Genomic DNA, 18093 nt, shown 5'->3' on the forward strand with positions numbered 1-18093 from the left:
AAATTCAAAACATACAAAAGGATTTATAAGAAAAAAGAAACATTCCTCCTACCACAGACCCTTAGCCAAAATTTCTCTTTCCCAGAGTCACTATTTTCTTGTGACTGCTTTTAAACATATAAGAATGCGTGTATGTATGTGTGTGTGTTTATACACAAACAGAACATACCATAACTGCTATTCTGCACCTTGTTTTTTCCCTTAGTATATCTTGTAAATTGTTCCCTATCAGTACCTATAGAGGTGCTGCATTCTTTTTAACCATACAAACTACTTTTTAAAGCCTCCCTCCTAGAACGTAATTGGTTGAAAATTTTAATCTTACCGAAGATCACCTCAAGGCATCCTGGGATTTGTAGTTCTTAATCTGTTGAGTCTTGCATGGAAAACAGAACTTGAGCAGAAGACTTGTGCTGGAAACGAAAATGTCCTTCCAACAACACTGTGAAAGGACATATTGTACTGTGTCCTATGTATGCTCCTATCATTATGCCCAGAAGCAAATTATTCATACATTTAAACAACCAAGATATCAATGAGACACCCAGGTCTGTCTTAGAATCAGGAAATCAAGATCATTTTAGCAGACAGGGACAGTACACACACACACACACACACACACACACACCCCACGCCTTTTCTCCCTTACATTGCTTTGGTCTTCTGTATCTCAAAGCAGTCTTAACAATTATGTGACGAATTACTACTTAGAAAGCTTCTCTCACAAACAGAGGGGTCAGAAAGGATACATATAACCAATGGACACACGCTGAAGTGTGTGTGACTAATTGCTATGATAACTTCCAGGTATTTGCTCTTTAAAAGTTGTTCAGCCAATGGGGCACCTGGGTGGCTTAGTCGGTTAAGCATCTGACTTGGGCTCAAGTCATGACCTCTTCATTCGTGGGACTCAGGTCATGACCTCTTCATTGGTGGGTTCAAGCCCCGGGTCAGGCTCTGAGCTGTCAGCTGTCTGTCAGCTGTCAGAGCCTGCTTCAGATTTTGTGTCTCCCATTCTCTCTGCTCCTCCCCTGCTCATGCTCTCTCTCTCTCTCAAAAATAAATAGACATTTAAAAAAATAATAAAGTAAGATAAAAGTTGTTCAGCCAAACAGAAATGAATGATGGTAGCATTGTAAACATCAGCTAAGGACTGGTCGGGAAGATTTTCTCAGCAAGCTGAGGGCAAGAATGATTCTCAGAAACTTTTTTTGGATCGCTAAGGTCCCCCCCTTGACCCTCCCATTTCCTAACTAATGCCATTCCATTCTCCCTCCAAACCTGTTCCCACGCACTTACATGTATATGCATATAAAATCTAGACATTTAGCTCATTATGTGAATTTTACCTAAATGCTCTTGCCGTGTAAGTGTTGTTCTGGAAATCGCCTTTTTTTCATTCAGTATATTCAGAATTTTTTTCTATGATAATACATGAAAAGCATGACCTCATTGCTTTTTTTAATTTTTAATTTTTTTACATTTATTTATTTTTGAGAGACAGAGACAGACAGCATGAGCCGGGGAGGGGCAGAAAGAGAGGGAGACACAGAATCAGAAACAGGCTCCAGGCTCCAGGCTCCGAGCTGTCAGCACAGAGCCCGATGCGGGGCTCGAACCCACAAATCGTGAGATCATGACCTGAGCCGAAGTCGGGCACTTAACCGACTGAGCCACCCAGGCACCCCTGACCTCATTGCTTTTTACTACCACACAGCGGTCTAAAACAACGTGTCTCAAACTTGAATTCGCATACAGATTAGCTAGGGATCTTGTTAACATGCAGATTATGATTTGATAGGTTTGGGGTGAGCCCTGTCATTCTGCATTTCTAGAAAGTTCCCTAGAATTGTAGATGCTGCTGGTCAAAAATCACACTGTGAGGAACAAAGACGTAGAGTCTGAGAGAAGTTGTGTGCTAGAGCTGACTTGGATCAGCTCATGAGAAATGATTATCAAATGTCCAGGAGTTTTGTGATCCTGCCATTAAACATAGAAATCATTAGGGGCGCCTGGGTGGCGCAGTCGGTTAAGCGTCCGACTTCAGCCAGGTCACGATCTCGCGGTCCGTGAGTTCGAGCCCCGCGTCAGGCTCTGGGCTGATGGCTCGGAGCCTGGAGCCTGTTTCCGATTCTGTGTCTCCCTCTCTCTCTGCCCCTCCCCCGTTCATGCTCTGTCTCTCTCTGTCCCAAAAATAAATAAAAAATGTTGAAAAAAAACAAAAACAAAAAAAAACATAGAAATCATTAAAAAATTCAGTTATGCACTCTTAATAAATTATATTGCAAACATATAATAAATACTCAAAAATCATCACCTTCTTAGCTATTTTATTATCAATCTATGCTCCTTTTTTAAAGTTTATTTATTTATTTATGTAAGCAATCTCTACACCCAACATGGGGCTTGAACTCATGACCCCAAGATCAAGAGTCACATGCTCCTCTGAAGGACCTAGCCAGGCACCCCTCAATCTCTGCTCTTGAGTTTATTTATGTCCATTATATCTGTATGGTACAAATCTATACAATGCCCTGCTTTTGTGCATCTCTTCCCAACTCCACATTCAGTTCATGCTGGCAGCTTGGAACGAGTCACCGGGAGAGTTTACACCACAGAAATTGGGTATAAAGGCATGCGTTACCCCAAGTCTTCTCCAACACTTGACTTTACCAGTTTTTTTCACTTTTGCTAATATGACAAATCAAAAATGGCACCTCACTTTTAGCTTGCATTTCCCAGATTACAGTGAGGCTGAGTATCTCATACTCATTCTTAGGAATTTAATAGTATTTCTTGTTCTTGTAAATAGGACCCTTTTACTAGTATATTTTCTAGTTGATTATTGCACAGGAAAGCTGATGATTTTCAAAATCAGGCCACTCCTGCTACCCGCTCAAATAGCTTATCAGCTTATTTTCTTGGAGGTTCTAGGTAATCAAATAATCTATAAATAACGAGAAAATTTACTTTTCCACATTTATAGTTGTTTATTTTGCTTTGTGGCACTGGCTTTCACTGCAGATCCACGTTGACTACGAGCAGTAATAGCTCACCAGTGTCTTACTTCTGACTTGAACAGGAGCACTTCTGTATTTCCCCACTAATTTCTACTGTAGATTTCTGGTAGATAGTCTTTATCCTTCCTTTCTGGTTTCTTTCTTTCTTTTTTTTTAAGCTTATTTATTTTTGAGAGAGAGAGACGGAGCACAAGCAGTGGAGGGGCAGAGAGAGAAGGAGACACAGAATACCAGAATCCAAACCAGGCTCCAGGCTCTGAGCTGTCAGCCTAGAGCCGGAGGCGGGGCTCGAAACCACGGACCGGACCTCGAGATCATGACCTGAGGGGAAGTCAGACGCCCAACGCCCCGCAGGCGCCCCCCTCTTTCTGGTTTCTTAAGAGGATTTCATTTAGGTGTTTTTTTTTTTTATCGAGAATAGATGTTCAATTTATCAAAATGTTTACTTTCACTTTCTAAGTTACCCATTTTGGTGTTATTTGAATTTCTCACATTAGCATGTACTTTTTTTTTTTTTTGTACTCAGAAGAGCATCAAAAATGTTTTGTTAAATCTCCTTCCCTTATACATTGCACCCGTTTCAGTCCTTGTCACTGTCCGCGAATGTGTCCCCCACTAACCAGCCTCTGGCTCTCAGAGGAAAAGAATGTTCTTTCCATGACACTCTCAGCACAAAAACTATACATTTCAATAAACAGGGAATGCCATGAATTTACCCCACCACCCGTATATTCTTGGAACACTCCCCCGCAATACCTACTTCTGTGAATTGAAGGCTGCGGGGCCTTTCTGACCACTCCCCTGGCCCATTCCTACCCCAGTATATGAAGGGCAGCTTGCTCACCTGTAATCCCTAGAGTGTTAACACCGCTGAGTGCTGGGCCCTGTTTTGTACCTAGGGGCCACCAACAGTCCTGACCAGAATCTATGACTAGGTGGGCACCTTGGTTTTTTAAATTGTGGCTTACCACTCTTGACATGTGAAAACTGGGATTGCCTCCAAGAACGTGTGGAGTTTATTTTGTCCTCTTAAGAAGTGGAAAGAGTGCAGGTATGAGTCATTCCAGATGCGTCCAAACAGTTGTGCGATCTTAGGCAAGTCATTAACTTCCCTGGGCCTCGGGGACTTGCCGTGTAACGTTACACTCACCTAGGTGCATAGAAAAAGGCCGAGAAACGATCTGAGAGTAGCTTGCTCCAGGCCCCTGGAATCAAATTAATTGGGCTCAAACCCCAGCTCTGCCATTTACTGCCCTGGATAGGGTACTTGCCTCCGTATTTCGTTTCGTTCATGTGTAAAATGGGGACAGTAAAAGTACAAAGTTGACGAAGCAATAGTGAAGATTAAACGAGGTAACACGTTAAGCCTTACTGGAAAGCTAAAGCTTATCGTGAACGCTCCATGAACACTAGCCATGTTGCTTTTATTACCACAAGGGTGCCTGCGGTGAGAGAGAGCACTTTGTACCGTACTCGTCGGACCAGGTGAGCCGGCAGGGGCGAGTTTTTTCTCAGATTCTCTGACCTGGGACAGGCGACGAGGCGCGTTACTCGGAGGCTGCTCTAGCACCTCCCGGGCAGCAGAGGGCCCCCGCCCCCACCGCGGACGGCGGGGCGGGGCTGGCGGCGCGGCCTATCTCGGGGCGGAGCAAACGGCGCGGCAGAGCAAACGGCGCGGCAGGGGCGGGCCCGGAGGCGGGGGCTAGCGAGGGGCGGGGCGGGCAGAGAGCCGGAGCCAGGCTAGCGGACACCGGCCCACGCGTCGGGTTATGCAGGTAGGTGTCTCCGGCCCGCCCAGCTGCAGCTCAGATCCCCTCCGATCCCGTTCGGGACTGAGGTCAGCAGCGCTCTGAGGTGAGGGCCGTGCCCGACCCAAAGCGAAACCGAAAGCCCGGCCTCCGTGACCTGGTCTTCCTGGGGTTGGAAAAGGGTGGCCTGCTATAGACTGTGGGGGTGGAGGGGACGGGGGGGTGGTATTCCCCAGAGAATAGGGCTTTGGCTCCTTGGTGCAGGCCCGCCCGGAGTTTAGGGGCCCGTTTGGGAGCTGAGAGCTTGGAACCGACCGGGATTTCCCCGGTGGGCGGGCACGTGGGGGTAGGATTTAGGGGGCCGGGCTAAAGCTCGTATTGGGGGCGGGCCGTCTGGGAGGAGCTGGGCGGGGAGCACCCTTGGGGTTGTGATACTTTGGCTGGAGGGCTGGAGCTTTCTGCTGAGCCAGGTTTGGTCCGGCATCTGCGTCTGTCCGTGGCGAAAGGGGCGGAAGCAGAGGTCTGAACCTCGCAGCGGTCACTTAGGGAGAATGGGGCTGGGGAAGGAGGTGGTTCCCGGGCCTGGATGATATAACTCTAGGGTCCCAAACCTCTAGGAGTCTGAGCACCTCCCCTCCCCTAGGTGGTCATGACCGGCAGAGCCCGCAAAGAGGCAGTGCAGGCCGCGGCCCGGGAACTCCTCAAGTTCGTGAACCGGAGCCCTTCTCCTTTCCACGGTAAGTGACCAGGACAGGGGAGGAGGGTGGGGCCGGTGTGCCCCCTTACCCGCTTCCATCGCTCTGAAAGCCTTCTTTCGCTATAGCTGTGGCTGAGTGCCGCAGCCGCCTCCTCCAGGCTGGCTTCCATGAACTCAAAGAGACGGAGAGCTGGGATATCAAGCCAGAGAGCAAGGTACTTGGGGTGGGGTGGGGGCAGAGAAGCATGTTCCTAGGCTGGGGCTCAAAGTCCTTTGTGCCAGCTGGCTAGCTAATCCAACTCAATCTCCGCACCCCTTCACCCCCCCCCCCCCCCCCCCCCTTCCCCCCCCCCACGCCCCCCCCCCCCCTCCCCCCCCCCCCCCCCAGTACTTCTTGACCAGGAACTCCTCCACCATCATCGCTTTTGCTGTGGGAGGCCAGTATGTTCCTGGCAACGGATTCAGCCTCATTGGGGCCCACACGGACAGCCCCTGCCTGCGGGTGAGGAACTGGGGTTGCGGGGGCGGGGGTGGGGGGGACAGGTCAAAAGGAAGTGGAGAGGTACAGGTTGGGGAGTCTATTCCTGAAACTTGTCGCCCCCTTCCTCCACACTTTGGGCCCTTCTCTGCGGCAGTATTCGCTCTGTGTTAACTAGCTCTCGATCAGTCTGTCTCCTCTCCACATCCTGTCGTTCAGCCTTCTCTCACTTCCCCACCTTCACACGCAGGTGAAACGGCGGTCCCGCCGCAGCCAGGTGGGATTCCAGCAGGTTGGTGTGGAGACCTATGGTGGCGGGATCTGGAGCACCTGGTTTGACCGGGACCTGACCTTGGCCGGACGAGTCATTGTCAAGGTGGGAACTGGGGTGGGACCTGGGAGGTTCTCACCTTCAGCTGCCTGAAGATTGACTGTGACCTTCCCTTAGGGTACCTGTGGAGAGCCCCCCAGGGAAGGGTGGCGGGGCAGTCTGGTCTGAGGCCCATGTTGGTCAGTCTGGGGTTTTAACCAACGGTGATTGGGAGGTGCCCTGGGCTGACCTGGCCTGGTGGGCCACAGTGCCCTGCCTCAGGCCGCCTGGAGCAGCGCCTGGTGCACGTGGACCGGCCCATTCTCCGCATCCCACACCTGGCCATCCATCTGCAGCGAAATGTCAACGAGAACTTCGGGCCCAACATGGAGATGCATTTGTGAGTCTGGTGCGAGGGCTGTGGCACCAGGTGAGGGAAGGGGCCCGGTGGGATCTAGGACACCACTACCTACCTAATGGTGGCCACAGCCAGGTTCTACTGTTGGGACCCAGCTGATGCTATCTGAGGTCCCTCATTGCTCTGCCACTTGGAAAGCAAGCTGAGAATCAGGGCAAGGGCAGTTCCCACTGGGAGATGCTGGAGCTCAGGGATGCCATGCCTCCAGCCCTCCCCACACTTCCCTCTTGTGACTCCACACAGAGTCCCCATTCTTGCCACAGCCGTTCAGGAGGAGCTGGAGAAGGGGACTCCTGAGCCTGGACCTCTCAGTGCTGCGGTAAGAGAGTCCTCTGCTCATGGGGAGGAGTGGGGCAGGGACTGATTCTCTGAGAAGGGGGAGGAGGGGAAGAGCAGACCTTCTCCTAACATCCTTTTGCCCTGCAGGATGACCGGCACCACTCGGTCCTCATGTCCCTTCTCTGTGCCCATCTGGGACTGAGCCCTGAGGATATCTTGGAGATGGAGCTCTGCCTTGCTGACACCCAGCCTGCGGTGAGGAATGGTTGCCGGAACTCATGGGTGGGGATCGCCGGGATCCTAGCCTGCCTCTATGCGCCCTGAAGCACTCACCGTGTCGGCCAGTCCCCCAGTTACTCCCATCTCATCCCTGTTCTTTCCAGTAGTCATCATGCCCCTCTGCCTCCAGGCCAGTGGTTCTCAAAAGGGCACTTTCCTGCTCCAGAACTGCCTACCTGGACATCTGCGATGGGGCCTGGAAATCATTCCTTCCACACACTCCTTAGGGGTTTCTGCTGCAGGTGGTCACTTGTACTTTGACCCATACCGGCCCTACACCTCTGAGGGCAGAAGGCCTGGCTGTGCTCCCCCACCCCTTTCTCTGGAGCCTGCCCTCGTGCCCCTCTGAGTTGCCCACAGTAGGAGACTGTGAAGTCTTTGGATGTTTGGGCCTGTTTGAATGTGCACTGTTTCCGGGCTGGTCTCTTGTTTATTTCCTTAGCTTGTCTTGTGACCATTCAGCGTCTCCCTTTTCTAGTCTCACAGGAACTGGTAGGAACTATAGACATCACCCTCCCATCCCTCAGCTCCTGCCCGACCCTGTTCCCCATCGTCCACTCAGCCCTACACGGCAGGATCACAGTGCCCTAAGCCAGGGGGCAGGGAGGGGCCGCGCACAGAGCCAGGGAGGCTCGCTCACACTCAGGCGTTGGGGAGCAGGGAGAAGCAGGTGAGTTGGGGTGAGGGGTCGAAGGGCAGGCTGACTGTCCTGTATTTCTAGGTCCTGGGCGGTGCCTACGAGGAGTTCATCTTTGCCCCTCGGCTGGACAACCTGCACAGCTGCTTCTGTGCCCTGCAGGTGAGTGGCGGCGGCACCCCAGGCAGCACATCACCAGGAGGAGCAGCAGTGGGGGTGGGGAGGACTGCCTCAGGTCCTAGCAGGTCAGAAGAGGGCCACTGGCCACCTCCCCGGTCTGCTGGTGCTGGCTGGGCCATGGGCAGGGGCTGAGGTGGGGGAAGGCTGAGAGGCCGGCCAGGGCACCATGGTGTCTCCTCCTCGCCCTGCTCCGTCTGCTTCTCCCCTGTGTTAGCCTCTGCTCCAAGGGAGAGGCCTTAGTATCTCATAAGGCAATGTCCTCCGCCTCCCTCTGCTCCCCCTGCCCTCTAGGCTGAGGCCCACCCAGCCTTCTGTCTGTGCCTTGGGGTCTCAGTGGGGCAGTCTGTCTTCCTCCCAGTCACCTTGATGTCCCCACCTTTCTATCCTAGTTACTTCTATTTCCTTTTTTTTTTTTTTTTTTGAGAGAGAGAGAGGGAAAGAGGGCACAAGTGAGCAAGGGGCAGAGAGAGAGAAAGAGAATCCCACGAGGGGCAGAGAGAGACAGGGGGAGAGAGAGAGAAGCAGGGCTCACCCAAGGCAGGACTTGTGCTCACCTGATATGGGACTCAAACTCACAAACTGTGAGATCACGACCTGAGCCAAAGTCAGATGGTTAACGACTGAGCCACTCAGGTGCCTGTCAGTTCTATTTCTTTCTTTCCTCTTGCCCTGTCCCTTGTCATACCTCTCCCTCCCTCCCCATCCTGTTCTTGGAGACAGGCTTTGGGCTGTAACTTGAGACCAGAGCCAGACCTGGGACCTGTATTAGCTTCTGCAGCCAGCCAGCTGCATCACCTCGATGGAGTCCGGGTCACCTGGTCACCTCTTTGGACCTTGATCTTTTCACTGAGGCCAATTAGTTTACACGCTCTGTGTGGTTCTTTTGACTTTCCAGGATTCTCAGCTCTTCCCCTCCAGCTTATTCATCCTCCTGCCTTTTGCATAGGAAGGTAGGGGAGGAGAACACCCAAAGGGTGGTTCTCCCAGCCCAGTTGAAAAGGTCTCCCGCATGCTGGGCAGCGCCCCAAGAGATGAAAGCCTGTGAAAGCCCCAGCCCACTTCCCTCCGGCCGTGATGACAGAAGGCAGGCGGGGAGTATGAACCTCCGAGGTGTTGGTGGGGAGGGTTATGGAAGAAGGGGGGATGAGGAGGATGCTCTTGATACCGCCCCCCCCGCCCCCCAAACAGGCTTTGATCGACTCCTGTGCATCTCCTGCCTCTCTGGCCGCGGAGCCCCACGTGCGCATGATTGCTCTCTATGACAACGAAGAGGTACATAGAGGGTTCTGTGGAGGGTCCCCTCTGTGAAGCTTTCTGCAGCCAGCTTGTGTCAGGTACCCACCGTAAGCCAGGGCTATTCCGGAAGCCACAAAGGTGGGAAGATACTGCCTGTGCTCTCTTAGCGCCTGGTCCCCCTGGCTCAGCATATATCTGCTTTCAGTAGTGAGACCATACCTCCTCTGTCTCTGTGTGTGCCACATGGTGAGCGTCTCGAGGACAGGGACCCTGCCCTTTCATCTGTTAGTCCCAGGGCTCAGCACATGGCGGGTCCTTTACTCTGCGTGCCTGTGTCAGGTGCAGTCTTAGACAACGCAACAGAGCCTGAACAGATGGGTTGTTCTCTCGCACATAATTGCACGGGTCAGAGTGAGCAGTTCAGGACAGGTCTCTGCCATCCTGAGCACTTGGCTTCCATCTCAGGATCCAGGGTGGCTGTCCTAGCTCCTGCCATCGTGTCTGTACTGAGTTAGGAGGAGAGGAAAGGGCACGGGGAGAGTGTACGCTCATTTAAGGCACCACCCAAAGGTGCCATTCCTCACTGTCTGTGTTCATGGGACTTGGCATGGCCACGTTTAGCTGCAGGGGAAGCTGGGAATGTCCTGTCTACCTGAGTAGTTGTATGCTTAGCTGCAGTTTGGGTGTTCTGTTGTACAAGCTAGCACGGGTAGTTAGCCGTCTCTGTCACATGCATAAAAGAAGATTGGCCAGTGTGAGAGGGCATCTGCGATGAGGCCCAGACATGAGGGTCAGGGGAAGGAAGAAGGTGGGGGGCAATGTAGGATTCCGTAGAAAGTGCTGTTGCTGCCCCAGAGACGACTCAGGGTGAGTTTGGCCCCAGCCCACCATCAGGTTTTCGGTGGCACGGTGTTGGGGACGTTGCTGACAACATCCCACAGTCCTCAGCCACTGAATCAGTTGGGTCCCGGGCCGGTCTGGGGTGTTGGGCCCCTCTCCTTGGCCTCTGCCTCAGGCCCCCGATCCCAGAGCCAGTCTCTGCTCTCACCAGGTGGGGTCCGAGAGCGCCCAGGGGGCACAGTCGCTGCTGACAGAGCTGGTGCTGCGCCGGATCTCGGCCTCATCCCAGCACCTGACGGCCTTCGAGGAAGCCATCCCCAAGTCCTACATGATCAGCGCAGACATGGCCCACGCCGTGCACCCCAACTACCTGTGAGTCCGCCGGGCCAGGCTCGTAGTCCTCACAGCTGGCGGCCCGCGGGTAACCTAACGCTGGGCCCCAGCCCCTCCCCCTTCCCCTCCTTCCTCCTTCTGGGGGAAAGGTCAGTGACGGCTTCCTCTTGACTGCTCCAAGGCCCAAATTGGCCAAAGTCATGTGATGCCCCTCCCAGGTACGTTGAAGAGACTCTGTGAACTTCTTTCCCTCTGTTGCTAGAGGCCGCCTGGAACACTGATATGCCTCCTAGGTCCTGCCGGGCTGGGTGGGGAAGAATGCTGGGATGCATTAGTGATGTTTCCACGGGGTAGGTGGTGGTGATGCCAGGCCCACTTCCTGTTTGCCATCCCTGGCCCTTAATCCGCCTCTTGCAGGGACAAGCATGAGGAGAACCACCGGCCCTTATTCCACAAGGTGAGGTAGTCCTGTTTCTCCTTAGGGACTTGGGAGGCCTGGCTGGTTCTGGGCCCATCACTCATGTGTGGCTCGCCCTCATTTCCTGGTGTCCCTCTCTCCAGGGCCCGGTGATCAAGGTCAACAGCAAGCAGCGCTACGCCTCGAATGCGGTTTCAGAGGCCCTGATCCGAGAGGTGGCCAGTAATGTTGGGGTGCCCCTGCAGGTGAGGCCGGGCCCTGCCTGGGAAGATGTGATGGAGGGAGTGGGGTTGGGGGACATAAGCAGATGGGCCCCCCCAGTGGAGGGGGGCCTGGTAGCCAACCTGTAGTGGATGGGCTTCCAGTCGAGTGAGAAGAGTGGGTTTTGGATGTAGGCGGAGCTGGGATGAGTGCTGGCTCTGCTGTGGGGCTGGTCCTGCCGCTGAGGGCCAGTCCCCTCATTTCTCTGAGCCTCAGTTTCCACACCTGTAAAATGGGGCTGATAACGATGCCTCTCCTGGATTTCTGTCAGAACTGAAGGTACAGAGTGCTCGAGGCACATGGTGGGTCAGTCCTGCCTTTTTCCCATCCAGCCCCCTGTGTCTCTCTGACATACCCTGGGGGCTTCCATAAGGCAAGTTCAGGGCTGGGGAGACTGGAACTCTAACGGCCTCGGCATTCTTGCCTCAGCAGTGGCCCATCTCGACAGAAATAGGTAGAAGCAGAGATTTAAGGGCCTGGGGCCCAGGTGATCCAGTGACAAGCAGCGAGCAGGTCCTGGTGACTCAGGACCCTGGCATCCTGTCTCCTGGCTCAGGGCTCTCTCTGCCGCACAGCCCCACCCTGTCCCCTGTAGACCTGAGTAGTTCCACTCTTAGGGAAGCCTCTTTGAGGAGGTGACACTTTGAGCTGGGACTTAACTACCAGAAAGAGGCGTGGGTGAGTCTGCAGGAAGAGCATCCCAGCCAAAGGGAATGAGTGCAAAGGCCCTGGGGGGAGGCGGGGACAGGAGCGAGCTTGGTCTGTCAGGAAGAGACAGAGCGCCAGTGATAGAGCTGGGGTGAGAGCCAGAGTTGCAGGGAGAGAGGCCTGCCCAGGCCAGCTTTATAGGGCCTTCTAGGCCATGGAAGGGGGTTTGCATTTTCTTCTAAGGCAGTGAGACGACATTGGAGGAATTTTCTTTAATAACTTACAGCAGAAGCAGGACATGTGTCCTTCAGAAAATTAGGAAATACAAAAAGAAACAAAATGTTAATCCACAGAGATTTGTGTATATTCTTCTAGATTTTTTTCTATGCGTATACTTAAAACATTTTTTTTTACAAAATGGAATCGTATTGGATATATTTCTTGTTTTCTCTTCACTCCGTATTCTTTACCTTTTCATTTCAGTAAATTTTTGTTTCAATAAATTTGTATCTAATGCACAGATCATTTTTTTAAAAGTAAGCTTTACACCCAGTGTGCTTAAATTCACGACCCCGAGGGGCCCCTGGGTGGCTCAATCGGTTAAGCGTCTGACCTCAGCTCAGGTCATGATCTCACGGTTCGTGGGTTCGAGCCCCACTTCAAGATCTGTGCTAACAGTTCAGAGCCTGGAGCCTGCTTCAGATTCTGTGTCTTCCTCTCTCTCTGCCCCTCCCCTGCTCATGTTCTGTCTCAAAAATAAATAAAAAAACACTAAAAAATTTTTAATTAAAAAAATAATAAATTCACGACCCCAAGATAAAGAGTCACATGCTCTACCAACTGAACCAGCCAGTCACCTCCAGATCATTTTCAGTTTTCCCTAGTTATCCCCAAAATATTCTTTGTTTTGAGAGAGGGAGAGGGAGCTCAAGTGGGGGAGGGGCAGAGAGAATCCCAAGCAGGCTCCACACTGTCAGTGCAGAGCCCGATGTAGGGCTCAGACTCACAAACTCATGAGATCATGACCTGAGCTGAAGTTGGAGACTTAACCAATTGAGCCACCCTTGCACCTTTCCCCCAAATATTCTTTACAGACATTTGTCCCACCTTAGTATCCAGTTCAGGACCACATTATGTCTGGTTGATATGTTGCTTAAATGTCTCATAACGTAGTGCAGCCCTCACCACCCCCCTTTTAAAATAACATTGACTTAAAAAAATAAAATATTGACTTGTTGAAGAAACAAGGCTCATCATCCCACAGGATTTCCCACTTGCTGAATTTGTCTGATTGCTTCCTCTTGGTGGTGTTTAGCTGGTGCCTGTAGGTCCTGCATTTCCTGTCGATTGGATTCATACCTAAAGACTTAGCAGATGACACATTTTAAGCCAGAAGTCATGACTGGTGGGTCCCTCATGTTGCATCATACTTGTGTTATCTGGGCGCCCCCCCCCTTAGTGATGCAATGCGTTGGGGTGCCCTCCTTCCCCTCTGTCATATGGGGTTTTCCTCCTTTGGCTGGACAGTACCCTGTGCAAGTGATGAGATCCCTGACAACCAGACACATGATGGTTTTGACACCAGTCAATAATCCTTGCTGAAATCACTAAATTCATTCCCCCAATTCATCCCTTTTCTACGCATAATCCCTTCTGCATAGATTAGCTGCTGTTCTGGGAAGCAGAACTTTTCTCCCCGTCAGCCAGGGCTATTTGGTTATCATGCAATAGGGTTTCTGGTGGAAAGACGGGATAAATGCTAATTCTTTCCCTTTACTAATCAGTTTTCAAGGCGAGCTGTGTTAATAGCCACCTTACATGGTGACAGATAAGGGGCTTTTTTCCTTTTCCGTTTCTGTCATTAAATCAAGGGTTTCATTGGTTCGTTGTGACCCGAAGCACTGTAGCCATTTACTTTTTTTTTTTTTTTTTTTTTTCAAATTTTTTTTAACGTTTATTTTTGAGACCGAGAGAGACAGAGCGTGAACAGGGGAGGGGCAGAGAGAGAGGGAGACATAGAATCTGAAACAGGCTCCAGGCTCTGAGCAGTCAGCACAGAGCCCGATGCGGGACTCGAACTCAAGGACCGTGAGATCATGACCTGAGCCGAAGTCAGAAGCTTAACCGACCGAGCCACCTAGGCGCCCCTGTAGCCATTTACTTTCACCCTCGGATCATCATAACTTTGACCAGTGGGAACCCTGTTGACATGTGTCCTTTGACAGGACTCTTGAAAGTTGTCTTGCTTTTTGCATAACAAGAAATTGCAGGCTCATCTTGTTCATTTCTGTCCCCAGACATGGATGATGGTTTTAGAGACCATTGTCTGGCACCATGAGTGTCCGTTGTTCTTGAGGAGTGGGGGGGGGGGGGGGCTTTGGGGTCATTTCTGTAGACATAGTTAGATATCCATATTTTTTGCAAACCATGAATTAATACTATACTTGTGTAAGAAGTAATAGTTACTGCTTAATTTATCTGATTTTATAATCCTGTTTTCCCTTATACTAAAAATCTTAATTTTGAACATATTATGATTTTCTTATTTATTTTTTTAAATGTTTGTTTATTTTTGAGAGAGACAGTGTGAGCAGGGAAGGGGCAGAGAGAAGAGGGGGAAACAGAGGATCAGAAACAGGCTCTGCTCCCAGCAGACAGCCCGATGCGGGGCTCGAACTCACAAACCATGAGATCATGCATGACCTGAGCCAAAGTCGGATGTTTAACCGACTGAACCGACCACGTGCCCCTTCTTATTTAATTTAATTTTATCAGAATGTAAAGAAACTCAGAATGCCAATAGCAATATTTCTAAAAACACTAAAACTACAGAGTGATTGTTCTTTGTGTGTGTATGGGTACAGGAAGTGAGTGTGTGCTAAGCAAGAGGTTGATATAAAGGGTACATTTTGTTTTTTTAATTCCCCTGCCTGCTATGTGGAGGAAGGAATCGTAATGGAAGGGAAGGTGGCTGGAATTAGGGTGGCGGTAGTTCAGATGGAGAGAGTAGGACCAATTCAGAATATACTGTCCTTTGGGCTTGCCATTTAATGTAGGCTATCTTTATTCTGGTCACATCTACTCTCTGAGGGGGCAGAAGTGGGCCCTCTGCCAGGGCCCCTTTCAGTCCTGCAGTTCTAAGATGACTTCCTGTTTGGGCTTAATGAGCAGACACTACCTGTTGTTCATGAACCTGTCCTCCTCTCCGTAGGATCTCATGGTGCGGAATGACTCTCCCTGTGGAACCACCATTGGACCTATCTTGGCTTCTCGGCTGGGGCTGCGAGTACTGGATTTAGGCAGCCCCCAGCTGGCCATGCACTCCATCCGGGAGACCGCCTGCACCTCAGGAGTGCTCCAGACCCTCACCCTCTTCAAGGTGACTCCCACCTCATCCATCATCATGGTGGCTGGGCTCCTCCTCTGGTGCCTGGATTGGTTGCTGGGGCTCCATGCTACCCTGTAGGAAAGGAAGGGTGCCCATTCTTCTTGAGACACAGGGGCCCTGATCAGCCCCCAGAGGATAATGAGAGGATAGAGTGGGGACGAGAGATGGGAAGACGGGGGCAGTTGTCATGTGTGGGTCAAGGACCTGTGTCTCTCTGGCTGGGCCTGTGTTGGCGGGAGCAGGGCCCCCCCATCTGGTCTGCACTGATTCCAAATCCCTTGTTGCTCTCCATTTTAGGGCTTCTTTGAGCTGTTCCCTTCTCTGAGCCGTAACCTCTTAGTGGATTGAGGCCTCTTGGAAAGACTTCTCTTGCACTTGAGAAGTTGTCAGCTGAGCTGAAGCTGGATTATTAAAGTGGATTTTTCACTCAGATGCATTCTGTTGTGCTCATTTGAAGGCTGGAGGGGTGGGAGTTGAATCTGGCTTGAGCCACTAGAAGCAGAACAGAGGGGGAGGTAGGGGGCAGGTGGGGGTGGGGGCGCAGCTCCTGGGAGCTGGAGGCCTGATCTCGAATCTCTTTTCCTTAAGCCCATGCCTGAAGTGGGTGACAGGTAGGTGGGTCCACAATTGGAAGGTTCTTCTCCCATCCCTACTCCTCCCTTCTGGGAAGCAGCCTCAATGATCTTCCATTACCGCAAGAGTCCAGGAGCCCATCTCCGTGCTGTGGGGGCTCCACGCTCAGCATGGGACCCCAGAGCTGCCCTGGGCAGCCCAGGCTGTCCCCCTCTCCGCCCCTCTCAGCCTCTTATGAATTTTTATAATCAATCTCTTAAATTAAATGTTTTTCCTCTAGTTAGTAATTTCCCTCCATCATTTATCTCTCCTCTCTTTTCCTGTTTCCTTTTTTCCTCTTTTTCTTCCTCTTCTTCCTCCTCCTCCTCCTCCTCCTCCTGCTCCTTTCCTTGTATTTGTTCATTCCCCTTCTTTGTCTTAAGTTTGCCTATCTTGTGGCTTTTTTCCTAAGCGCCAGCAGTCGTATTTGTTAGCGCTAAGTGTGCTGGTGACAGACCCTGGCATGTGGCACGGTCACCAATACAAGCCTCTCGCTGGCCGAGCCCAGTCCTTTGGAGGCCGGGTTGACGGTAGAACGCTGCTTTGGAACTGAGTTCCCTGGTGTTGATGTGATCATAGGATCTCAGAATCGCTGAGACCAGGTGGCAGCCCTTTATCACCGAAGTCTAGTATTTTCTCAGTATGCTGTAACCGTGAAATACAAGTAGTTTGGTTGTTTTTTTTTTAAGTTTTTTTCAGAGAGACAGTGTGAGCAGGGGAGGGTCAGAGGGAATCCTAAGCAGGTTCTGTGCTGTCAGTGCAGAGCCCCACATGGAGCTTGTACTCAAGAAACTGAGATCATGACCTGAATCAAGAGTCGGACACTTAACCGACTGGGCCACCCAGGCGCCCCGAGATACGAGTATTTTTATTTCCTTCTTTTGGATGAACTGGGTGATTTTTGGAGGACGTGTTCTGGACTTAGGCAGCTGCTGCTCTCCTATGGGGACTGCCAGTGCTGTTTGTCATAGTAAAACACGGAAGGCGTTGGTAGAAGACACCGTTAGCACCCCCCCCTCTGTCCCTCACTTTGATCACTTCAGTAGACTTGTCCCAACTTCCAACTGCTCACAGCTACACTTCTTTGCCTGGGGGCTGGCTTTTGCTGCTCGACTACAGTTTTCCATTCATGACCTTTGGAAGTGCCAGGGAATGAATTCTCCCCACCCCAGAACAGCTCCAACCAGAAGGCCAAGGCTAGAAGAAAACTCCAGCCCCCTCACATCCTGGGAGATCACTTGGACATGGGTAGCATGGGACTCTGCAGTCTGCATGGGACTCTGCAGCAGAACCAAGCTCCAGAATTAAGTTTGATAACATACCCCTTTATCGTCCACCCTCCCTTCCTTGTCTCACACCTCCACGCCCCTGCCAGTGTTTACCTCCACCTTCCAAATAAACTCCTTGCACTTGGATCCTGGTCTCAGGTCTGCTGCTGGGAGAGGGAGAATAAGACAAGGATGCTTGGTTTTCCATTTTTAGTTAACACTGTACTGTTAGTCCTTAGTTTGGGTGATATGGTGAAGACAAAGGATAAAGGAAACACTGAAAGGGGAGGAGTAAAGTTCCTTTTGATATGATTTGTTACATAGAAAATTCAAAAGCTATATTATTTATTTGAATTAATAGAGTTTATCAAGGTAGCTGGCTGAAAAATCAATATACAGAAATTATTTCTTTAGGCCGGCAACGAATAGTTTGAAAATGAAAATTTTAGAACAACTTCTACAAAGCGTAATAATCAAGTACCTATGAATAAATATAAAAAGTGAGCATGGGGGTCCCTGGGTGGCTCAGTCGGTTAAGCATCCGACTTCGGCTCAGGTCATGGTCTCACGGTTCGTGGGTTCAAGCCCCGCATCAGGCTCCGTGCTGACAGCTCAGAGCCTGGAGCCCACTTTAGATTCTGTGTCTCCCTCTCTCTCTCTCTGTCTCTCCCCCACTTGTGCTCTGTCTCTCTCTCAAAAATAAACATATTTTTTTAAAAAGTATGCATGATTTCTACAGAAAAGAATTCTATGAAAGGAGGTCCAAATAATTTGCAAGATAGGTATTATTTGTGGATGTGAAAATATTTTTAAAATACTGGTTATCCCCCAAATTGATAGATTCAGTGCAATCCTGATAACAGTGTTAACGGGTTTGCTCCTCCCTGCTTTTCTTATTTTGTGGAAGTTGACAAATTGATTCTATAATATATATGGAAATTGCTAACACACTTGAAGAAGACAATCACCTTTTCAGTTAAAGCTGATTGCAAAACTGTAGTGATTAAGAGAGTATATTGTTGTTTCAAGGGTCGACTGACCAA

At 50.8% G+C, this 18093-nt stretch overlaps 1 protein-coding gene across 4 annotated transcripts in view; it reads left to right on the forward strand.

The window, feature by feature from the left end:
* The window catches only part of DNPEP (aspartyl aminopeptidase), a 19724-nt gene extending 4122 nt beyond the window's left edge, over positions 1 to 15602 (forward strand). For 2 of the 4 annotated variants that reach the window (XM_049614836.1, XM_049614837.1), the window contains exons 2-16: positions 4458 to 4505; positions 5412 to 5505; positions 5592 to 5680; positions 5854 to 5967; positions 6194 to 6319; positions 6523 to 6653; positions 6915 to 6990; positions 7098 to 7205; positions 7951 to 8028; positions 9235 to 9318; positions 10334 to 10494; positions 10873 to 10912; positions 11017 to 11118; positions 14994 to 15161; positions 15468 to 15602. In XM_049614836.1, coding sequence (XP_049470793.1) covers positions 5418 to 5505; positions 5592 to 5680; positions 5854 to 5967; positions 6194 to 6319; positions 6523 to 6653; positions 6915 to 6990; positions 7098 to 7205; positions 7951 to 8028; positions 9235 to 9318; positions 10334 to 10494; positions 10873 to 10912; positions 11017 to 11118; positions 14994 to 15161; positions 15468 to 15518 — 1416 coding nt within the window. In that variant the 5' untranslated portion in view covers positions 4458 to 4505; positions 5412 to 5417 and the 3' untranslated portion in view covers positions 15519 to 15602. Of the gene's footprint in view, positions 1 to 4457; positions 4506 to 4699; positions 4796 to 4855; positions 4875 to 5411; positions 5506 to 5591; positions 5681 to 5853; positions 5968 to 6193; positions 6320 to 6522; positions 6654 to 6914; positions 6991 to 7097; positions 7206 to 7950; positions 8029 to 9234; positions 9319 to 10333; positions 10495 to 10872; positions 10913 to 11016; positions 11119 to 14993; positions 15162 to 15467 lie in introns of those variants that run through there. The other 2 variants (XM_049614838.1, XM_049614839.1) reach the window with 2 other exon arrangements.
* Positions 15603 to 18093: the final 2491 nt, after the last annotated feature.

This window comes from Panthera uncia (assembly GCF_023721935.1).
Source record: "Panthera uncia isolate 11264 chromosome C1 unlocalized genomic scaffold, Puncia_PCG_1.0 HiC_scaffold_3, whole genome shotgun sequence".
In the NCBI taxonomy this organism is placed as follows: Eukaryota; Metazoa; Chordata; class Mammalia; order Carnivora; family Felidae; genus Panthera; species Panthera uncia.